At 51.5% G+C, this 17,511-nt stretch overlaps 9 protein-coding genes; 6 read left to right on the top strand and 3 right to left on the bottom strand.

Moving 5' to 3' along the window:
• Positions 1-1,720: 1,720 nt before the first annotated feature.
• RCC_09156 (uncharacterized protein) lies at positions 1,721-2,579 on the top strand (the record flags this gene model as incomplete). Of its 2 annotated transcripts, none has more annotated exons than XM_023774398.1 (3): positions 1,721-1,802; positions 2,074-2,391; positions 2,440-2,579. In XM_023774398.1, 3 exons carry the CDS (start codon positions 1,721-1,723, stop codon positions 2,577-2,579), a joined length of 540 nt encoding a protein of 179 aa, XP_023630166.1. The 2 variants fall into 2 exon arrangements, with proteins under 2 accessions (XP_023630166.1, XP_023630167.1); XM_023774399.1 differs by having other exon boundaries at positions 1,721-2,018.
• Positions 2,580-2,987: 408 nt separating this feature from the next.
• On the bottom strand, positions 2,988-4,281 carry RCC_09155 (probable protein /AGR_L_3363; the record flags this gene model as incomplete). XM_023774397.1 has 4 exons in its annotated part: positions 2,988-3,769; positions 3,822-3,879; positions 3,931-4,060; positions 4,109-4,281. 4 exons carry the CDS (start codon positions 4,279-4,281, stop codon positions 2,988-2,990), a joined length of 1,143 nt encoding a protein of 380 aa, XP_023630165.1.
• Positions 4,282-4,682: 401 nt separating this feature from the next.
• On the top strand, positions 4,683-6,789 carry RCC_09154 (related to allantoate permease; the record flags this gene model as incomplete). XM_023774396.1 has 10 exons in its annotated part: positions 4,683-4,808; positions 4,871-5,296; positions 5,360-5,427; positions 5,480-5,574; positions 5,633-5,758; positions 5,822-5,949; positions 6,018-6,052; positions 6,102-6,218; positions 6,282-6,420; positions 6,493-6,789. 10 exons carry the CDS (start codon positions 4,683-4,685, stop codon positions 6,787-6,789), a joined length of 1,557 nt encoding a protein of 518 aa, XP_023630164.1.
• Positions 6,790-7,025: 236 nt separating this feature from the next.
• Positions 7,026-8,073, bottom strand: RCC_09153 (related to carrier protein YMC1, mitochondrial; the record flags this gene model as incomplete). XM_023774395.1 has 3 exons in its annotated part: positions 7,026-7,849; positions 7,905-7,916; positions 7,971-8,073. 3 exons carry the CDS (start codon positions 8,071-8,073, stop codon positions 7,026-7,028), a joined length of 939 nt encoding a protein of 312 aa, XP_023630163.1.
• Positions 8,074-8,464: 391 nt separating this feature from the next.
• On the top strand, positions 8,465-8,845 carry RCC_09152 (uncharacterized protein; the record flags this gene model as incomplete). XM_023774394.1 has 4 exons in its annotated part: positions 8,465-8,507; positions 8,568-8,592; positions 8,659-8,764; positions 8,822-8,845. The coding sequence occupies 4 exons, from the start codon at positions 8,465-8,467 to the stop codon at positions 8,843-8,845; spliced, it is 198 nt and encodes a 65-aa protein (XP_023630162.1).
• Positions 8,846-9,774: 929 nt separating this feature from the next.
• Positions 9,775-11,217, top strand: RCC_09151 (probable serine hydroxymethyltransferase; the record flags this gene model as incomplete). Its single annotated transcript, XM_023774393.1, has 1 exon — positions 9,775-11,217. The coding sequence occupies one exon, from the start codon at positions 9,775-9,777 to the stop codon at positions 11,215-11,217; it is 1,443 nt and encodes a 480-aa protein (XP_023630161.1).
• A 713-nt stretch (positions 11,218-11,930) lies between these two features.
• On the top strand, positions 11,931-12,732 carry RCC_09150 (uncharacterized protein; the record flags this gene model as incomplete). XM_023774392.1 has 2 exons in its annotated part: positions 11,931-11,995; positions 12,054-12,732. 2 exons carry the CDS (start codon positions 11,931-11,933, stop codon positions 12,730-12,732), a joined length of 744 nt encoding a protein of 247 aa, XP_023630160.1.
• A 694-nt stretch (positions 12,733-13,426) lies between these two features.
• On the bottom strand, positions 13,427-15,022 carry RCC_09149 (related to STAM-binding protein; the record flags this gene model as incomplete). Its single annotated transcript, XM_023774391.1, has 1 exon — positions 13,427-15,022. One exon carries the CDS (start codon positions 15,020-15,022, stop codon positions 13,427-13,429), a length of 1,596 nt encoding a protein of 531 aa, XP_023630159.1.
• Positions 15,023-15,702: 680 nt separating this feature from the next.
• On the top strand, positions 15,703-17,301 carry RCC_09148 (uncharacterized protein; the record flags this gene model as incomplete). Its single annotated transcript, XM_023774390.1, has 1 exon — positions 15,703-17,301. The coding sequence occupies one exon, from the start codon at positions 15,703-15,705 to the stop codon at positions 17,299-17,301; it is 1,599 nt and encodes a 532-aa protein (XP_023630158.1).
• Between the last annotated feature and the right edge of the window lie 210 nt (positions 17,302-17,511).

The following is a 17,511-nucleotide window of genomic DNA, read 5'->3' as shown; positions in this document are numbered from 1 at the left end:
CAAACGACACGAATACCTATGACAAGCTCAAGCAGGTACTCACGACACGACATCATACGAAGTTACATCAGACAAGCTCGCTTCACCTCAGGAGAACAAGAGGCGTGGTKAAAGCCAGTGCAATGCAAGTGCGTGTGCTGACATGTCTCGCGAGCTTTGGTGAGAATTGCCAGCATTGCTCAACATTGCGGTGGAAAATACGAAAGTTTCTAGACGACGTCAAGCATGACACGCCTGCTCAGTGCTCACGCCTTGCTGGACGGACTTGCTGTCATTCTCATAGCGGCGGTGAGTCTTTGTTTCGTTATTACCGGATTCTTGCCAAATCAATGCAGTCATCAACCAACATAGAACATCCTCATTGCTCTCACGTTTCAAGATGCGCTAAATCGAGGCGGAAGGCATATCACCATCGGCAATTCACCTGTCATCATTCACCATTGAAACGGCCGTCCACGGCACCTGCAGGCTCTAGCCGCTTCGCAGTGGCGGACGAGAACCCCGCGGAACTATTTTCAGTCTTCTCGTCAGGCGAAAACCAGGATTCAAAATCACCATCGAGTCATGGGCCCCGGTACTTCGTACTGACGTGTAGGAGCCGAACCCGAGCAGAAACCATGCAAAACCATGTTTCAACAAACAAGGACCATGCCGGACCCCAGATGATTACCAGGCCCGCAATGCCGCGATGATCTGATCTGCAAACTGGCGGAGTGCGCTACTCGCCGCTACCACACGCCAGTATCCGRCAAGTGAATGTCGACAATGAATGCCCAGATTTGGTCGGTGAAGACGTCTTCATCATCCTACGCATGCTCTACGCCTGCACTCGCCGATCTGTGTAATATCAAGCGTTGCAGGGTCTGTCGGATTGTGTTCTATGTGGTCCCCCGTCTCATCAAACAAATGTCGCAGCCAATTTTAGCAGCATCGCTGGGATCCACCGTCCGTATTCTTGCAGGAAATGATGACTGGGCCAAGATAGTGAGTGTACAGGCTTCCAAGTAAGGTTGTGCCAATGGCCATCCTGAGCAATCAGTCGACGCGACCTGGAAAGCAACGGAGACATGGACTAGGTTATGACAGTGCGGGGATGAGCAGATGTAAGTTCTGGTGAGAGTTCTGTTCTTCCTAATCAGGAACCGAAGGATCCACAACCTGCCATGGAGCACGCTTGTCAGTAAGATTGCATTTACATGCGATTGGTACTGCTGTTCGACTTTGCCCATCGTGTTGCGAGGGGCAAGTATGGGAGATTTATTGCCGAATAGTGAAATGGAGTCGCCAGCAAGACCACGGCATACAATCCAATGCCGACAAGGGACTTGGACCACCCGGAATGCGCGGAGGAAAAGGTTGGAAAGGGCCGTGCATTTCGTATGAGATCGCAGGGAAGGCAACGAATGCCAGATGAGATGCATAGCTTTCGACATGGATGAACGAGCCCCATCCGGTGCACACCATGCGGTGAGTCTCTTTGACGGCAAATTACGACAGAAGTCTCATCTCTCTGCACGTGGCAATGGCAAGTCCTGCTGAGCCTCAGGTCACCATCAATCCACGCTCCAAATGGTATATAACACCTCAACTCTCCCACTCTTTTCATCTCTCATCAACATCAACAACTCCGACTTCACTACAACAACAAAGCCTAATACTTCCAACTTCACCACACTCGTTCAACCACCTTTTTTAACAACAAACCACCCAATCAATCAAAATGGTCTCCACCTTCTTCGCTATCTTGGCTTCTGCCGCCGTCGTTCTTGCCTCTCCTGTCCCAGAGGCGAACGCTCACCAAGGTCAGCCCGCCTCCTACAACGACCCAGCACCTGCACCAGCCTACGGCGGTCAGGCTGGCCAGCCTCAGTGGCAGGGCCAGCCGCAGCCCCAGTGGCAGGGCCAGCCTCAGCCTCAGTGGCAGGGACAGCCTCAGCCACAGTGGGCTGGCCGCCCTCAGGGTGGCCAGTGGGCCCCAGCTGCTCCCGCCTACCCCATTGACCCACCTTCGTACCAGAGTCAGTGGAGACTCGACTCAAGACTTGGCACACTTACTGACATTCATCTTCACAGGCGGTGGAGTCAACAGCGGAAACGCCGGTACCATCATTCAGGGTGGTGGCCAGGGCGGTGTTGTTAACGGTGGTGGCTGGTCTCAGGCCCCTCCTGCATGGGCTGTTCCATACCAGGCTCAGCCAGTGACCTACTGGACCAGCGTTGGTGTCGCACCACCAGTCCAGTACGGATACCAGCAGTGGCCTGCTCCAGGCCAGTACCCTCAGGGCTCTCMCTTCAACAACGGTGACGGTGTCAGCTCTTTCGCCAACACCTGCTCCAACACCCAGCAGGCCGTCGCTTGCGGTTGTGACTCTGACTCTTCTGGACTCCTCGGTAARCACTACACACTCGCATCTCTCTCCAACATACTAACATTCCCAGGTGGCCTCGTCTCTGGCTGCACCCTCGWCATCCTCAGCCCATCTTGTGGCCAGTCCGTCACTTGCTGTGACCACCAGACCCAGAACGGGCTCATCAACGTTGGCAACACCTGCGGTGGCAACCTCCTCGGTGCCATCTAAATGTCGAACATCCCCGTTTGACATCAAGGCATCCGCAGTACGCAAGATGGTTTTTGGCATGGTCCGTTTAGAGTTGKGGAGGCTTTTGGTCTCGGCCCGCAGCATATAATTCTTTGGTCTCGTCTGCATTTGACAAGCGGCTCTTTGAGAGTATCAGTCGGACAGTTGCTAAAACAGTCGGAAAGGCGCATTGTAATTAACTCGAGTCTCATCTACATGAGCAGTGCAGCACAAGTAGTATAGCGCCAATCACACTCATTGTTGATCAATCTACTTTCCCATTTTCCATCTTCCGACCCTCGACTTTCCAGCCTTCACCATAATTAATCCATCTACTCTCCACTTCTGCTTTCTTGATATCAACTAGTTTCACCACAATCCAGCAGCATCCCCTTACGAACTACCTTCTCAAATGAACTTCCTCGAGAACTCTACCAACATCATCATTGCCATAGACTGCCCATAAGGCATCGAAGTCAATGGTATGTCCTTGTAATGCTGAAAGTCAGACCCCATACCCGTACCAAAACTGACATCCGCCAATTCACCATCCGAACCAATCCTCCCAATCACAGCATCCACAGCCTTCAAAGCCACAGCCTCATACTCCCTACTAATATATCTCTTCCTCACAGCCTTCAAAATTCCATACGCAAAGCCCGCAGTGGCCGATGCCTCGATATAGCTACCCTCGCTGGCAGGCACATCAAGCAGCGTCCTCCAAGCCCCATCATCAGGATCCTGCAGACTCCTCAAAGCCGAACATTGAGCTTCCAGCGTATCGATCAAATGACTCCGTAGAGCATCACCAGGTGGTAAATCCAACAACTCGATGAATTCCGGAATGACGATAGTAATCCAAGCATTGCCCCTTGCCCAACGTGCACGAGCAAAATTGTGTCCCACACCTCCCGGAGCAGAGGTATCGAATTTCCAGCCGTGGAACCATAGTCCTGTTGTTGGATCATGCAAGTACTTGATATGTAGCAGAAATTGCCGTTTCGCTTCTTCAATGTAATGAGGTCGTCCGAGCAGCTTTCCAATTTTGGCAAGGGGAAGGACGGTCATCATGAGTGTATCGTCCCAGAGTTCATTGTGATTGATTTCTGAGTATGTAATGTGTTGCATTCCGCCATAGGTTGTTCGAGGGAGATCGTGCATTGCCCATTCGGCCCAGGAATCCAGCCAAGCTGTAATAAGATGTCAGTGATGGTTCTGCGATAACGGTTGGTATCGACTCACGAAGGTATGTCTGTTCTCCCGTCTTTTCATAGAGATTTGCTAGAGTGAGAAAAACAGCCTACGAGATGTTTAGACAAACACTTGATACTTCGACGTGAACGATTCATACCATGGTATTGATGTTCTTCGTCGTACCAGTCGAAAGCTGATTTTTGAACCAWGTTTGTATCACTTCAAGAGTTCGAGGGGATCCATCCAAGGTGTGATATTGCCAAAGACCATAAAGACCAATGCCATGTCTGCGAATTGTAAGTCCAGGCATAACACACGAGAATAAATTTACTCACGTCCATTCCCAATCATTCCATCCCTTCGTATCAATCACTCTTCCATCCGCAAGGCGAAGCAAGAACTTTCCAGATTGATCCTCAATGTTGACCAGATTATCGATGAGAAGCTCAATTTTGGCTTTGATATCAACGGCGTACAGCCCCTGGACTGAAATCGACTGCTGCGGCATTGTATCTGAATATCCCAACTCTACCCAAAGATTGCATCGACATGCTCAGCACAATGCGGTATGGAAAAATACTGTCAAAGGAATCGCTCGCGACATTTCCTCCCGAGCTCCCTGCATATCCCCACAAGCTCTCCACATTCTGACCCCCAAAGCCAAGCAATCATATGCATCGCTTCGGTGGATGAATCAACCCGAGCATTTCTTCCGCCAATGAATGTCTTTTACAACAGTCGATCTGACCTTGATTCGAGAGTGAGGAGGTGAAATTGATACAACCCTCGCGTGGATCTTGTAAAAGAGATGCAGCCTATTCAATGAGCTAGGGAGAGAGACCATGTTCCCACCTTTCGAGCTCGAGCTTCGTCTGTTCACGCAACAAGATCAATCGAAAGTAAATCAACATGGCCGCAGAGTCAAGTCGCATCGAACATGACGCCGAGAAGGCACCCATCGAAGCCTCACGAATCGAAAGAGTCCTGACATCAGATGAACTTCAAAAGGATGCACAGGACTACAATCGCATCGATGTGAGCATATCAGCGACGCCATTTTTCCACACAAAAATTGATCCAAATCGATACCATCACAGGCCGAAGTAGCAAAATACACCGACTCCTCCCAAACCCCCATCTCCCCCTCCGAGAACCACCGTCTCAAACGTCTAATCGACAAACGAGTCCTAGGAATCATGGTAGCAACCTACTTCCTCCAAGCCCTCGACAAAGGAACCCTATCCTTCACCTCCATAATGGGAATCCGAGACGACTTGAACCTCCAAGGTCCCCAATACTCCTGGTTAACAACATGCATATACATAGCGATTTTATGCGTGGAATACCCGATAAATTGGTTGATTCAACGGGTGCCGATTGGTAAGTTTCTGGGAGTTTGTATTATGATTTGGGGAAGTATTCTCGCTTTTCATGCTGCTTCGAGGAATTTCGCGGGGATTGTTACGTTGAGGACTTTGTTGGGCATCTTTGAGGCTGTTTGTCAGCCTACTTTTTTGATTATGGTGAGTATTTGTAGAGGGAGACTGGGTTTGAAGATACTGCTGACTTGTGCTTGTTCCTGGTAGAGCTCCATGTGGTATAAGAGAGAAGAACAGGCTCTCGTGGTTAGTATGTGGTACTGTATGAACGGGATGTACGTTGCTTCCATTAGAAGTAGTCGAAGAATCGAGGCTGATGCAGAACAGGCAACAAATTGTAGGCGGTCTACTCGCTTACTGCTTCTCCTTAATTCCAAGGAACGACACTCTACACTCCTGGCAAGCAATCTTCATCGCATATGGCAAGTCAGCCCAACTCTCTCAATCAGATCGGGACGCAATTCTAACATGCCGATCCAGGAGTGCTATCAGTCCTATGGGGCGTGTTTGTCATTTGGTTCTTACCAGATAGTCCCATGCGTGCCAAATGCTTCACCGAAGAAGACAAGCACTTGATGGTTGAGCGAGTTCGTTCCAACCAGACAGGTATCACTCCCAATGGTCCTCCGAAACGTCCATGACATTCTAGTCTGACAAGTCTTGCCACAGGACTGCAKAACAAAAAGTTTCGATTCGAGCAGATGAAAGAAGCCCTCACAGACATTCAAGTCTGGTGCTACTGCTTAATCGCCTTCTGCACAACCTTACCAACAAGTGGCTTAGGTGCTTTTGCAAATGTAAGCTCGATCGATTCCTTGCCAAATCTTCAATCCTCCTCGCAACAACACGACTGACTGCTCCCTAGATCATCATCACAGGCTTGGGCTTCACCGTCTTGGAGTCAGTACAACAATCTCAAAATCGCTTTTTTCCACTCACCATTCTCTAGAACCCAACTCCTCGCCATGGTTCTCGGAGCATTCATAATCATAATCCTCTTCAGTTCCGCCTGGCTCGCGAAGAAAACGCAACAAAACGTCCTCGTAATGGCCATGTTCTGCATCCCGTACACATCAATCCCTAATCCAACACCAAAGACCCAAAAAAATTCTCTCTAACAAATTTCCAGCTCTTTCATCGGTACAATCGTCCTAATGACAGTCCAAAACACCTCGACAGCAACCTCCGCAGGCCTGCTCTTCTCTTACTACATAGTCCTCTCATTCTGGGCAGCACAGAGTCTGGGGATGAGCATGTTGAGTCGAAATGTACGTCTCCATTCCAAACCCATCCCTCCCATCTTTTTAAATCCCGGGCAACGGCATTGACAAGCGTTACAGGTAGCAGGCCAAACGAAGAAATCCGTCGCAGTAACCATGAATTTCATCTCCTGGGCCACAGGAAACGCCATCGGACCCCAAGTATTCCTCTGGTGGGACGGGCCTCGCTATCTCATCGCCTTCTCCACACATTTGGGTTGCTATACACTTTTGATTCTGAATTTGGTGGTTTTGAGGTGGTATCTTCGGAGGGAGAATCGGAAACGGGATGCGGTGGGGTTGGTGAGGGAGGGGATGGTGCATGCTTTTGAGGATTTGAGTGATAGGGAGAATAAGGAGTTTAGGTATGTTGTTTGAGAATCTTTCGGGGTGGTCTTTTCGATGAGGGTGATGTGCGGCCTTGAGGCTGCATTTTCCTGATCGACTCGATCCGCCGCCTACCTAAACAGTCGTGTTGGAAGACGCTCTGTTCGTCAACACCCACGTCTACTCCAAGAATCTTATCTGGATTTTCAGTATCATTCAGCCCTGCATGCCAGACATCTCAGCGTGAGAATTCTCCCGTCTCAATCAAGCCTCTTTCCCCTCACACTTCAGCTAATAGCCCTCAGAGTCATCTCGACAACCACAAACGTCCCCGCACTAACCGGCATAGCCCTCAACAAAGTCGGTCCCAAGCCCCTCCAAAAGCCCATCGCACCATCCTGTCGATAGGTCTGTGCAAAAGCATCCCTCATACTCTTATACCTCTGCTTCTCGCCAAACCCATCCGTCTGCATTCTCGACTTGATGATGTCGAAAGGATACGAGCTCAACCACAACATTTCTCCCGCCAATCCGCCATAGAGAGCGACTTTCCAAGTCGGGACGTCCTTTCGGATGATGTTGTTGCGTTTCGCATCGCTGTTCATCAGGTATTCGAAAGTGAGGAACCAGAATCCGTAGGCTTGTGCTTCTCTCAACAACGTGACTGAAGTTCCGCGGTAGAGACCCATGGGAACGGAAGGTGAGCGGGAGAGCTTGGAGATGCAATCCAATGGACCGGAGTATAATTTTCCAGCGCCATGAGGTTGGGTTTGCAATCTGATTCTCACATGCTCAATTGGACTCGACAAGATGGTGTTTGCAAGACCTGCGAAGGCTCCAGAGGCGTAGTATTGACCATAGGTCAATGGTTTCGGCTCACTGGCAATCTCCGAGAGTGGTTTGTTGAGTTTGGCGGCATTCTGAGTCTCGAATGCGCGTTTCGCGTAGTTGAAAGCTCCGAACTGGACGGAAACACAAGCGCCGATTCCAATAAGAGGAGTCAGCGTTCCCTTGTAAAAAGCAGATGCTCCTTCATTCTTGAGAATCGAGGAAGCGGCGTCTAGCGCGCCTTTGTATTGAGTTGTGGTTTGGAGGCGAACTTTGACGATGTCTACTGAAAGTTAGTTTGATTGAATGAATTGGAATCGACTTTGGATGTTCCTAACCAAATGGTTGACCTGCAAGTACAGGTCAGTAACGTTCCATACAAAATTGAAGTCATGTCTCCTCACCGATAAGAACCTGTGCAACACCGCCGACAGCGCCGGAGAACAAGTCCTTGAGCACTTTGCCCCCACCGCCATCGACATTGGCTTCTTCCAATGCGCCTGACATGACAACTGCTCAATCCGCCTCGAAATGAGTGAAAGATGGATGTGAGGTCAAAGGTCCAATGCGAACAAAAGAAAGGGCCGTGTGTAGATCGGCATCGCGTGCTTCCCACTTTGCGCTAGCAAATGCATCCCGGCGCTAGTGCGGAAGAGATACTGCAGCCTGAGGCTCCCATTTCGATGGTCAATGAGTCAATGACCAGCCTCGGCAGCGATTCAGCTGTGCGACACGAACAATGAGAATGAAATGTTGTTGCTAAAAGCGGACGCGTGTGATAAGTAATTCAAGTTTCATCTCACACTAAACAACAATTTCTCAACGAAGGGACTACCACTTCTTCAATTACTCCACCTCCGAAAACATATCTCCCTACCCACTCAATACCATCGCAAGTATGAACGACGCTGGACAGCCAAAGAAGGACTATCTCGACAAAGGTGGGGTGTTCCTCCATCCCACCACTGCTTGACTATGCTAATTTTGGTCCTCGCTCTCAGCCGTCGACGCCATCGAGAAGATGGTGTAAGTTATATCTGCCAACCTCCCGATCCTCTTCCTACACACGCGTGATACTGACATTGTGAACAGCGGCAAGAAGACCGGCAAGCCTGTGGATCCCAACAAGAACCGCGCGCGCAACGAGAAGATTACGGACAAGTTGAGACAGATGTACGAGAAGGCTACGGGAAAGAAGGTATGTCTGGATTGGTGGTGGTGAGAGGATGTGCGGAAAGGGAGCTGACTTTGATAGGTGTCTCCCAAGATTAGCAACTAGCGAGCGACTCTGCGGGATAGAGTGATGCGAAGTGGAGTGAGATGAGGAGAGTGGACGAGAAGCGGAAAGGGAGATGATGGAGATGTTTGTGCTTTTCTGTGATACCACCTTGTGCGGCTGATTTCCTGGCGTTCTCAAAACTGGGTAGCAACACTATCTCTCACGATAGCCTCTGCAAATCGACGATGATCTCCTCTTGTTCATCGACTTTGACGAGCTGTAAAGTACAACTTACCAGCTCTCCTCTCATCCATGCAATGTACGAGGTCTCACCATTGCCGAGAAGCATGCAACAGTGAAGTGAATACGAATCCGTCATCATCGGATCAAGCCTGATCGGCCATAAGGATGGACGTGGGTGGTGTATATTGCTTGCATTGCAGCATCGGGAGCATTCGGTGACATCGGACGTGGATGTCTGGTCGAATGTCAGCCCCCAATCGGTCACATTCCGATTTCACACGCAGAGGGTGCGGATTGGAAGCGGGGAGAACAAAGAACAAGCTCTGAAGGGAGGGATTGCGGCAATGAAAGCTGTCACATCCGCTCTCGCAAGATGATACACGGATACATTGAGGATGTGTATGGTCTGGTGGGGTGAAGTGGGAGAAGAGGAGGGCGGAGAGATGTATGTTTGGTTCGGCGGTATTGTCGTTGCCCCGCTATTGACCGCACCGAAGAAGGTGACCCTTGTTTCTGTTTCTAGAGCTAGAACTACCTAGGCAGAGCTAGTGAAGCTTTGTGGCGGAGAGCATGAGCATGAGATTTTTGAAAAAGGCAGTCCAGTCACCATCACTCAACCTCTTTCTGCCTCGCATTTCTCCCCTTCCCTTCCCTCACCGCCACCCCTCTCTCCTTCACCAACTTGACCAACACCACACCAGCCCCATCCCCTCCAATCCACTCACCACTCACTGCACGCCGTCAACATGGCCGCCAATGGCACCTCCCACCTTGCGCTGCCACAAGCTCACCAGGATCTCATGCAAAAGTCGTTGATCGAGACCGACACTGAGATTGCCGATTTGATGGCCAAGGAGATCAAGCGTCAGCGTGAATCCATCCTCCTCATCGCCAGCGAGAACGTCACCTCGCGCGCCGTCTACGATGCCCTGGGCTCCCCGATGAGCAACAAGTACAGCGAGGGATACCCCGGTGCTCGCTACTACGGCGGCAACGAGATCATCGACMAGATTGAGCTCACATGCCAGGCTCGTGCCCTCAAAGCCTTCCGCCTCGACCCCGAGCGATGGGGCGTCAACGTCCAGACTCTCAGTGGCTCGCCCGCCAACTTGCAGGTCTACCAAGCCATCATGCGTCCTCATGAGCGTTTGATGGGTCTGGATCTCCCTCACGGTGGTCATTTGTCTCACGGATATCAGACYCCCACCAAGAAGATCTCCGCCGTCTCCACCTACTTTGAGACGTTCCCATACCGTGTCAACCTCGAGACTGGCCTGATCGACTACGACCAGCTCGAGCAGAATGCCCTGATGTACCGCCCGAAAGTCCTCGTCGCTGGTACCTCTGCATACTGCCGTGAGATTGACTACAAGAGAATGCGGGAGATTGCGGACAAGGTCGGCTGCTACCTCATGATGGATATGGCCCACATCTCCGGTCTGGTCGCCGCAGGTGTCAACAAGTCTCCTTTTGAGTACTGCGACATTGTCACCACCACCACTCACAAGTCTCTCCGTGGACCTCGTGGCGCCATGATCTTCTTCCGCAAGGGTGTCCGCAAGACCGAGACTCGTGCAGGAAAGAAGGTTGACGTCCTCTATGATTTGGAGGGACCCATCAACTTCTCCGTCTTCCCCGGTCACCAGGGTGGTCCTCACAACCACACCATCACCGCACTTGCAGTCGCTTTGAAGCAAGCTCAAACTCCCGAGTTCTTGCAATACCAGCAGCAAGTCATCAAGAACGCCAAGCAATTGGAGCACTCGTTCAAGAAGATGGGATACCGCCTCGTCACCGACGGTACCGACAACCACATGGTCCTTCTCGACCTGAAGCCACTCGGGCTGGATGGTGCTCGTGTGGAGGCTGTTCTGGACCAGGTCAACATTGCCTGCAACAAGAACACCACCCCCGGAGACAAGTCCGCCCTCACACCTTGCGGTATCCGTATCGGAGCACCCGCCATGACATCTCGCTCCATGGGTGAGCAGGACTTTGCTAGAATCGCCGACTACATCGATCAGTGCATCAAGCTCGCCACCAAGGTGCAGGCCGAGCTTCCTGCCGAGGCCAACAAGCAAAAGGACTTCAAGGCCAAGGTCGCCGGTGGTGCCGAATCCGTCCCTGAGTTGGGAGTGTTGAAGAAGGAGATTGCCGCGTGGGCCGTCACCTTCCCTCTTCCCGTCTAAGCATCTCTTACGATGTCACGAGGATTGATGTGAAGGAATGGGWTGCATTTACGGGGCGTTAAACGGGAAAATGACTTCAACTGTCAGCGATGGTGTTTGGGGTTTCTAGTTAGAGAGGACAATGAGTACATGGAGGGTGTTGGCGGTCTTCAACTGGCTGTCCGCGATGATACCCTGGACGAATAGGAATGGAATGATGAGGATTACTCCCAGATTGATTGCATGGGTTCCTCCATTTATGATCTCATGTGTTGGTGCACGTCGTTTTATATCTCACACGCCGTCTTGCGTGCCGCTCTACAAATACCCTCATACGTCCCAGATATGATTCATGTTGTAAAACCAGCGTCTTCCCATGATCTTTAGGTTAGGCTTCAAACGTCCACCTTGGTCTGCCGAAGCGTATGCCGATCAGTTTTCAGGGTCAGGGTCAGGTTCCGGTTTCATCCCCACGTTCCAAGTTGTTGAACAAAGAAGACGGGAAGAAGAAGACAATCGAGGAAACCTCCAACATTTTCCTGCCCTTCTCCTTCTTCTTGAGCCGACGACAATCAACAATCACAATCCACGGGAGCAAGCCGACAAGTAAAGCCTAGTCCAACAACGACAACACAGCACCTCACAAGATTCACCACCACACCAACAACCACCACTCCGACGCGCGCCAACAACCACAATTCACCTCCTCAACAACACTCGAGACCACCGCCGACATGTCGAACCCCACGCTCATCAATCTCCCACCACCCCAGGACCCCATCACCCCCTCTGATATCCCGTGAGTACATCTCCATGGTCGCATGCTCCACGCTTCCTCTGATGACAAGTTCGTTTAGTTCTCGATCCGGCACCCCCAACAGTACAGCAACCTCCATGTCCGAGCTCAGCACGGTAGCAATCAAGGACGGCCACCGGGGTCACAACCCCCACCATCACAACAACCCCTCCTCGCACTCGGACGCCGAGCGCGCGGATCGCATTTCTCGCCTGGCGGGCCTGGAACGCGTCACGACGGCGAGGAACAACCCGACGCAATCCCCCTTCAACCCCAATCATCCCAATCACCAACAATACCAACAGCAGCAAATGCAACAGCCACAAACCACACCCGTACAATCCTACTTTGACTCGACCGGCAACCCCGCCATCCACCGCGAACGCTCGACTGTAGGTTCCGCTTCTGCGACAGGATCTGTAGGAGGTCGAACAGATCTCACCARCGACGACCTGGACAAAATGTCGGAACAATCCACTCAAGGAGGAGATTTCAATTTCGAAGACGACGCTTCCATGGGAGGCATGAGTGAAGAAGGAACACCGAGTCTCGTGGCGTTTGGGGAGGGAGCGAGGACTCCGGCGAGGTTGAGTACGTATGGAGGGGGAACTCCCGTGAGGACGCCGAGGGCGGAGTTGGGAAGGGGGGATAGGAAGGAGGGCATGGAGATTACGAGTCAGGATCGCATGACGTCTCATATTGTGGAGGGTGCTCCGGCTAGTAGGGGCGGAGAGAAGTAGAGTGGTGCTTTTTTGGAATGGACGGGCTTGTTCCATGGATAGGTTGATTTGGAGAGGGAAAGGGTGGCGTCAAGCGAGATGAAGACGCAGAGGGAGAAAGAAGGGCGTGATGATGAATGATACCAATGATTGAACCGTAGCTATACTGATAGCTATCTACCTCCATACCTACTATTCCATTCCCTAACTCTCGGAGGAAAGGTAAGAATGTTTTGCGAGACCGGTGTGTCTCTATTCTTCGAGCCGAATATCTAGCTCGCCAATACGAAACACTGCCCTCCTTTGGAATCATGGTCCACTTTCTTGAAACCTCCCACGATGAAGCACAAATCGTCCGCGTGTGGTCTTGTCTCCCAGCTCTAGCTCTAGCCTCACTCCCTTGGAAATCTAGTCTTATTCCCTCAGAAATCAATCTTTATTCCTCCTACTTCGTTGGAGAGTAGGATTTCAACACATTAGTGAAGTAAGGAAGCGAACCGTCAGCGTCTTTTCAAGATAATTCTACTTTAAGTGGCAGCATCGCATCCCTCCTCTGCACCGAAGAAGAGAAATGCTGTTCCTCATTGATCGTCATCACATTCATCTCGTACATACACACATACATACATAGGTAGCCCATGTAATCACATCACCACAAGAGCCGACCTCACCAGTCAAGTCAAGTCAACTCAAACAAGACGTTAAGCCCTCTCCTTTACTTCCTCAAATCCACCACCTTCAACCCCAACCCCGGCCCCTCAACCACATGCCCCACGCCTCCCATCCTCCCACCTYCAGCATCCGTGTACAAATGATCCTGATCATGCGGATGAAAGATGCCCGATTTCTTGCAATTCAAAATCGCATCCAATCCGGGCGGCTCCGTTAATCGAAAAATCCCATAGTCGGGATTACTTCTCGGTGCGCAAACAATCGCGATTGCTTCGGGAAGCATGACTTGATACCCGGAATGGGTGTGTAAATCTCTCGAGCTGAGAAAGCAGGTTTGGGAGGGGTGGGTGTGGATCCATCCGCAGACCAACAGCTCGTTTGTATCGCAGAAATCGAAGAGAGCGGCGTCCCCGGAGGCRGTGGTGTCGCAGGTGTCGGAAGTGGACGTTTGATCGGGGATGATGAGGTGGGTGATGAAGAGGGCGCCGGAGATGGAGGTCGCTGCGAGGGTTCCGCACGTTTCGAGATTGCGGAGTGTGTTGGAGTGGGCGAGGTCTAGGAAAGAATTTCGCAGGGTGGGGGGAAGGAGAACGGTTCGCAAAGGGCTTCCGGATTCGGTCGTGGTTGTTGGGGCGAATGTGTATTTGGGTGGTGCGGCAGGGGTGGGAGGAGTTTGCGGTTCGTGTCCCTGATGATGTCCTTGTTGATGAGGCCGAGCTGGAATTGGTGGCGGGATATCTTGAGAGTGGTTGAGTGCTTCCTTTGCGGGAATGGCGGGCGGGTGTGATGAACGGTGGGAGGGCGGGCGTGTGGATTGATGGGAGGATGGACGTGCTTCCCAATCATTCCGACTCTCCCTCCGCGGTACTGAAGGGTAGTGGTACTGATGTGTCGTTGTCGAAGATTGCGGACGTGAAGGAGGTTGATCCCGATATCGAGATTCTTGCTCCCGCTGTTGGAAGTAACGATTGGCTTCGTCGATCTGACCAAAATAATCCTCGTCATTGACAAAACCCTGGCGTCGTTGAGCCACGGTGGCAGGTGATATTCCTGCCTCGTGGGTCGATCTTCTGGATGCATCCCTTCGGCGGATCTCCTGWTGAGCCAGGTTAACAGCAAACTCGCGATGCTCCGAAACATCAAGTGCTCGAGTGGGACTGGCACTGCCTTGCGAAGCCAGGGAACCTCTCCGCGAGGCATCATAAGAGTACCTCTGCCTTCCCGCTTCATTGAATTCCTCCTGCACCCTCTGCCTCTCCGCATTCCTCCTCTCCACAGCTTTGACATAACGCTGATGCTCCTGGTTGATTCTTGGTTTCCATTGCTCCAATTTGACGAGATTTCTCTGCAACGACTTCATCGCTTGAGACAACTCTGGTTTGAATTTGGGATCCTTGTAGTCGGGATGCTGGGGCAGTTTCCCCAAAACCAGCTCGGCGTGACGGTAAAGATAGAGATATGCCTGGGCCAAGTTTGCTTCTTGCTCGCAAATGGCCGCTTCTGTCAGCAGCATTCTTGCGGAGCGAAGCCATTGCTGGAGAGAGCGTCGAGTGTTGAATTCAAAGTTTTGAGCCTCTGATACGATATCCTCCACGCTCAGCGGCTTGGAGAAGGCGGCGTGATGGCGGGAGAGGGCCATGTTGGGGTTGTTTTCCTTGGAAACGAAGGTGTTGTGGGATGTGGGGTTGTCAACAACCACTCGATCGACTGCAAGGAGGCGGGTCGGTCATGTGGAAGTCTCAAGTTTGTTGGTGTTTGTTGGATGTTATTACCTGATGCCTGTCGTTGTTATACTCTGGGTTCAGCAGACGAGAATCAGCGGGATCCGGATGCGCGGGCCGAAGCGGCAGAAGTCGTGAAACTCCGAGAACAGTGGAGGTGCGCGGTGAAGGCCGCCACTACCTTAGGTACGAAGACTCCACCAGAAGATACCTATATCACCTACCTTACATGCATTCATTCCCACAAGAAATCCCTTGATTTCTGTCCTTCGGGTTGTAGTTGATGTTGTCAGTGAGTGCAGCGAAAGCACTTGCCGAGCCACGCCTCATCCGGACTCTCCGACGCGTTCTTGTCGGCGCGACAGGCACTCGACCCAGCAGAGGCCGCATCCACCCCATCGATATCGACAAAGACCCCAAGCTCAGGCAGTATTCTCGGACGGAAATTGTATCGGAAAAGTTGTGCGATGATTTGATCGCCTATCTATCGCCGACCTTGAAAGCCTACCAAGGATGCACCATTCTCGACATCCATCCTGGAGCATGTCTCTGGTCCACGAAACTTCACGAATATCTCCGTCCGAAATGTCACATTTTGATGGAGCCCGATGACCTCTACACGCAAGACTTCATCAAACCCTTGGTCGAGAAAGCCAACTCCAAGTATTTCCACTCCCCCCTGCCCTTTCTCGCGCCAAATGGTTGGACGTATACCCATCCCTACGCCCAAGCACTGGAGGATGCCCGGGCCGAGTTTCGTTCTCGAAAGATTCCCAGCTTGAGTCCCAGCTCACGACGATACGATGATGTCCGACTTCGACTCGTCGATGGCCGCATTCTCGTGACGGGAAACCTCTCCCGATTATATCCCAAAAAGCAACCGCACTTGTTGTTCATGAAGGAAATGCTCGCCGCCCTGGACAATACTGGTCTCCATCGCAACKGAGTGATCAGAATGCTGTGGTGGCTACCTGATACCTTCAAGAACAGAGTCTCCATTTCTCCGCAAGTTCTGACGGGTAGGTCGAGCACGTCTGTGATGAATGCGCTCGCAGCAGACATCACACAGGTCGTCGGTGTCGACACTTCATCCACAAGACCACCGGCAAGCGGAACGAAATCCGCCATGTMAAATTCCCGAGCGAGGAATGCACAGATTGATGCTGAAAATAAGCACCAAGTGACGCTGCGCATGCACACTGCGGGCATGTTCCTTCCCGAAGGCAGGCAGTCATTGAACGCCCAACAAGAGACGTTTGGTGAGGATGCAGAAGGAGAAGTAAGACCCAAGAATCCATTCATCATCCAACACCACACAGTTGAAGACGTCGGCAACGCCATCTCGGATTTTGATGCACATCTCGATCGAATTCGCGCCGCATCCAAAGCCAATTGGGACCAACCCGTGGTGGACAGTCTTATAGAGGAAATTGAGTATCCACAATGCCTCTCCGCCGCCATCGCACACGCCCCAACACTCTCCCAACGCCAAGCCGATCACCTCACATCTCTCACTCAGCGGAAAGCGATTTACCTCGACACCATGCTCCGGATGATAAATCTCGAAACACACGTCGTTGTGCTCCGCGAGAAGGGACTCTCCATCACCGAACTGCAGTCCAGACTCCACAAACTCGACGATGAAATCACTCGGAAACTCATGAAACCAGTTCATGACATGTGCATAACCCTAGTAGAAGACCAACAGATCCACTTCTCCTCCCCGCAGAACTTGATGTACGATAGAAGGACATATGAGCCTCTTCTCGCCTCGAGCTCAGAATTCTGGCCCAATGCACCCTTGGCTTTGTACGACTGCATCCCCACAGACGCAGATCTCGACGTCGAGGACATTGCTCAGCGACAAGAAGGCTTGAAACTCGCCCACGAATTATCCAAAATCCTCTACCAATTAAAAGCAAGTCCTTTACCCGTCGCACTGGACCGAGCCGCTCCAAACGCCGCGCAGGACTTGATCCCCAAAGTCCCATGTCTGACGGACCCCCGGAGAGGAGGAAGATTGGATCCCAAAAATGTCGTGATGAGAATGGTGAGCGAGCGGATGTTTGAGGAATTGGTCCGAGCTTGGTTCGAATGGCCTTTTAAACCTGAAAGCTGGGAATTGGAATTATCGGCGATTGGAGATCGCGTGCTGGTTGATCCTACTGCAGAATTGGGAAGTGGGACGAAGATGTAGGAATATACTTATCCAGTGTGATTGAACACTTACCTCGGGGTTAATGGAATAGGACGTAAGCCGGTCTTCACTTCGCTGAATTTCGAGATACTCACTCCGAGCCACGGTCTCTTGTTGAGGAGCAATGTCATGATTTGATCACTTAAGTCTGTTGGAATGAAATTGTACACGCTGATGCTACAAGACCAAGTGAAAAGTTCAGAATGGCAA

Source organism: Ramularia collo-cygni, assembly GCF_900074925.1.
Source record: "Ramularia collo-cygni strain URUG2 genome assembly, contig: RCC_scaffold16, whole genome shotgun sequence".
NCBI lineage: Eukaryota > Fungi > Ascomycota > Dothideomycetes > Mycosphaerellales > Mycosphaerellaceae > Ramularia > Ramularia collo-cygni.
The sequence above is the reverse complement of the archived record's forward strand: the minus strand, read 5'-3'. Positions and strand labels throughout refer to the sequence as shown.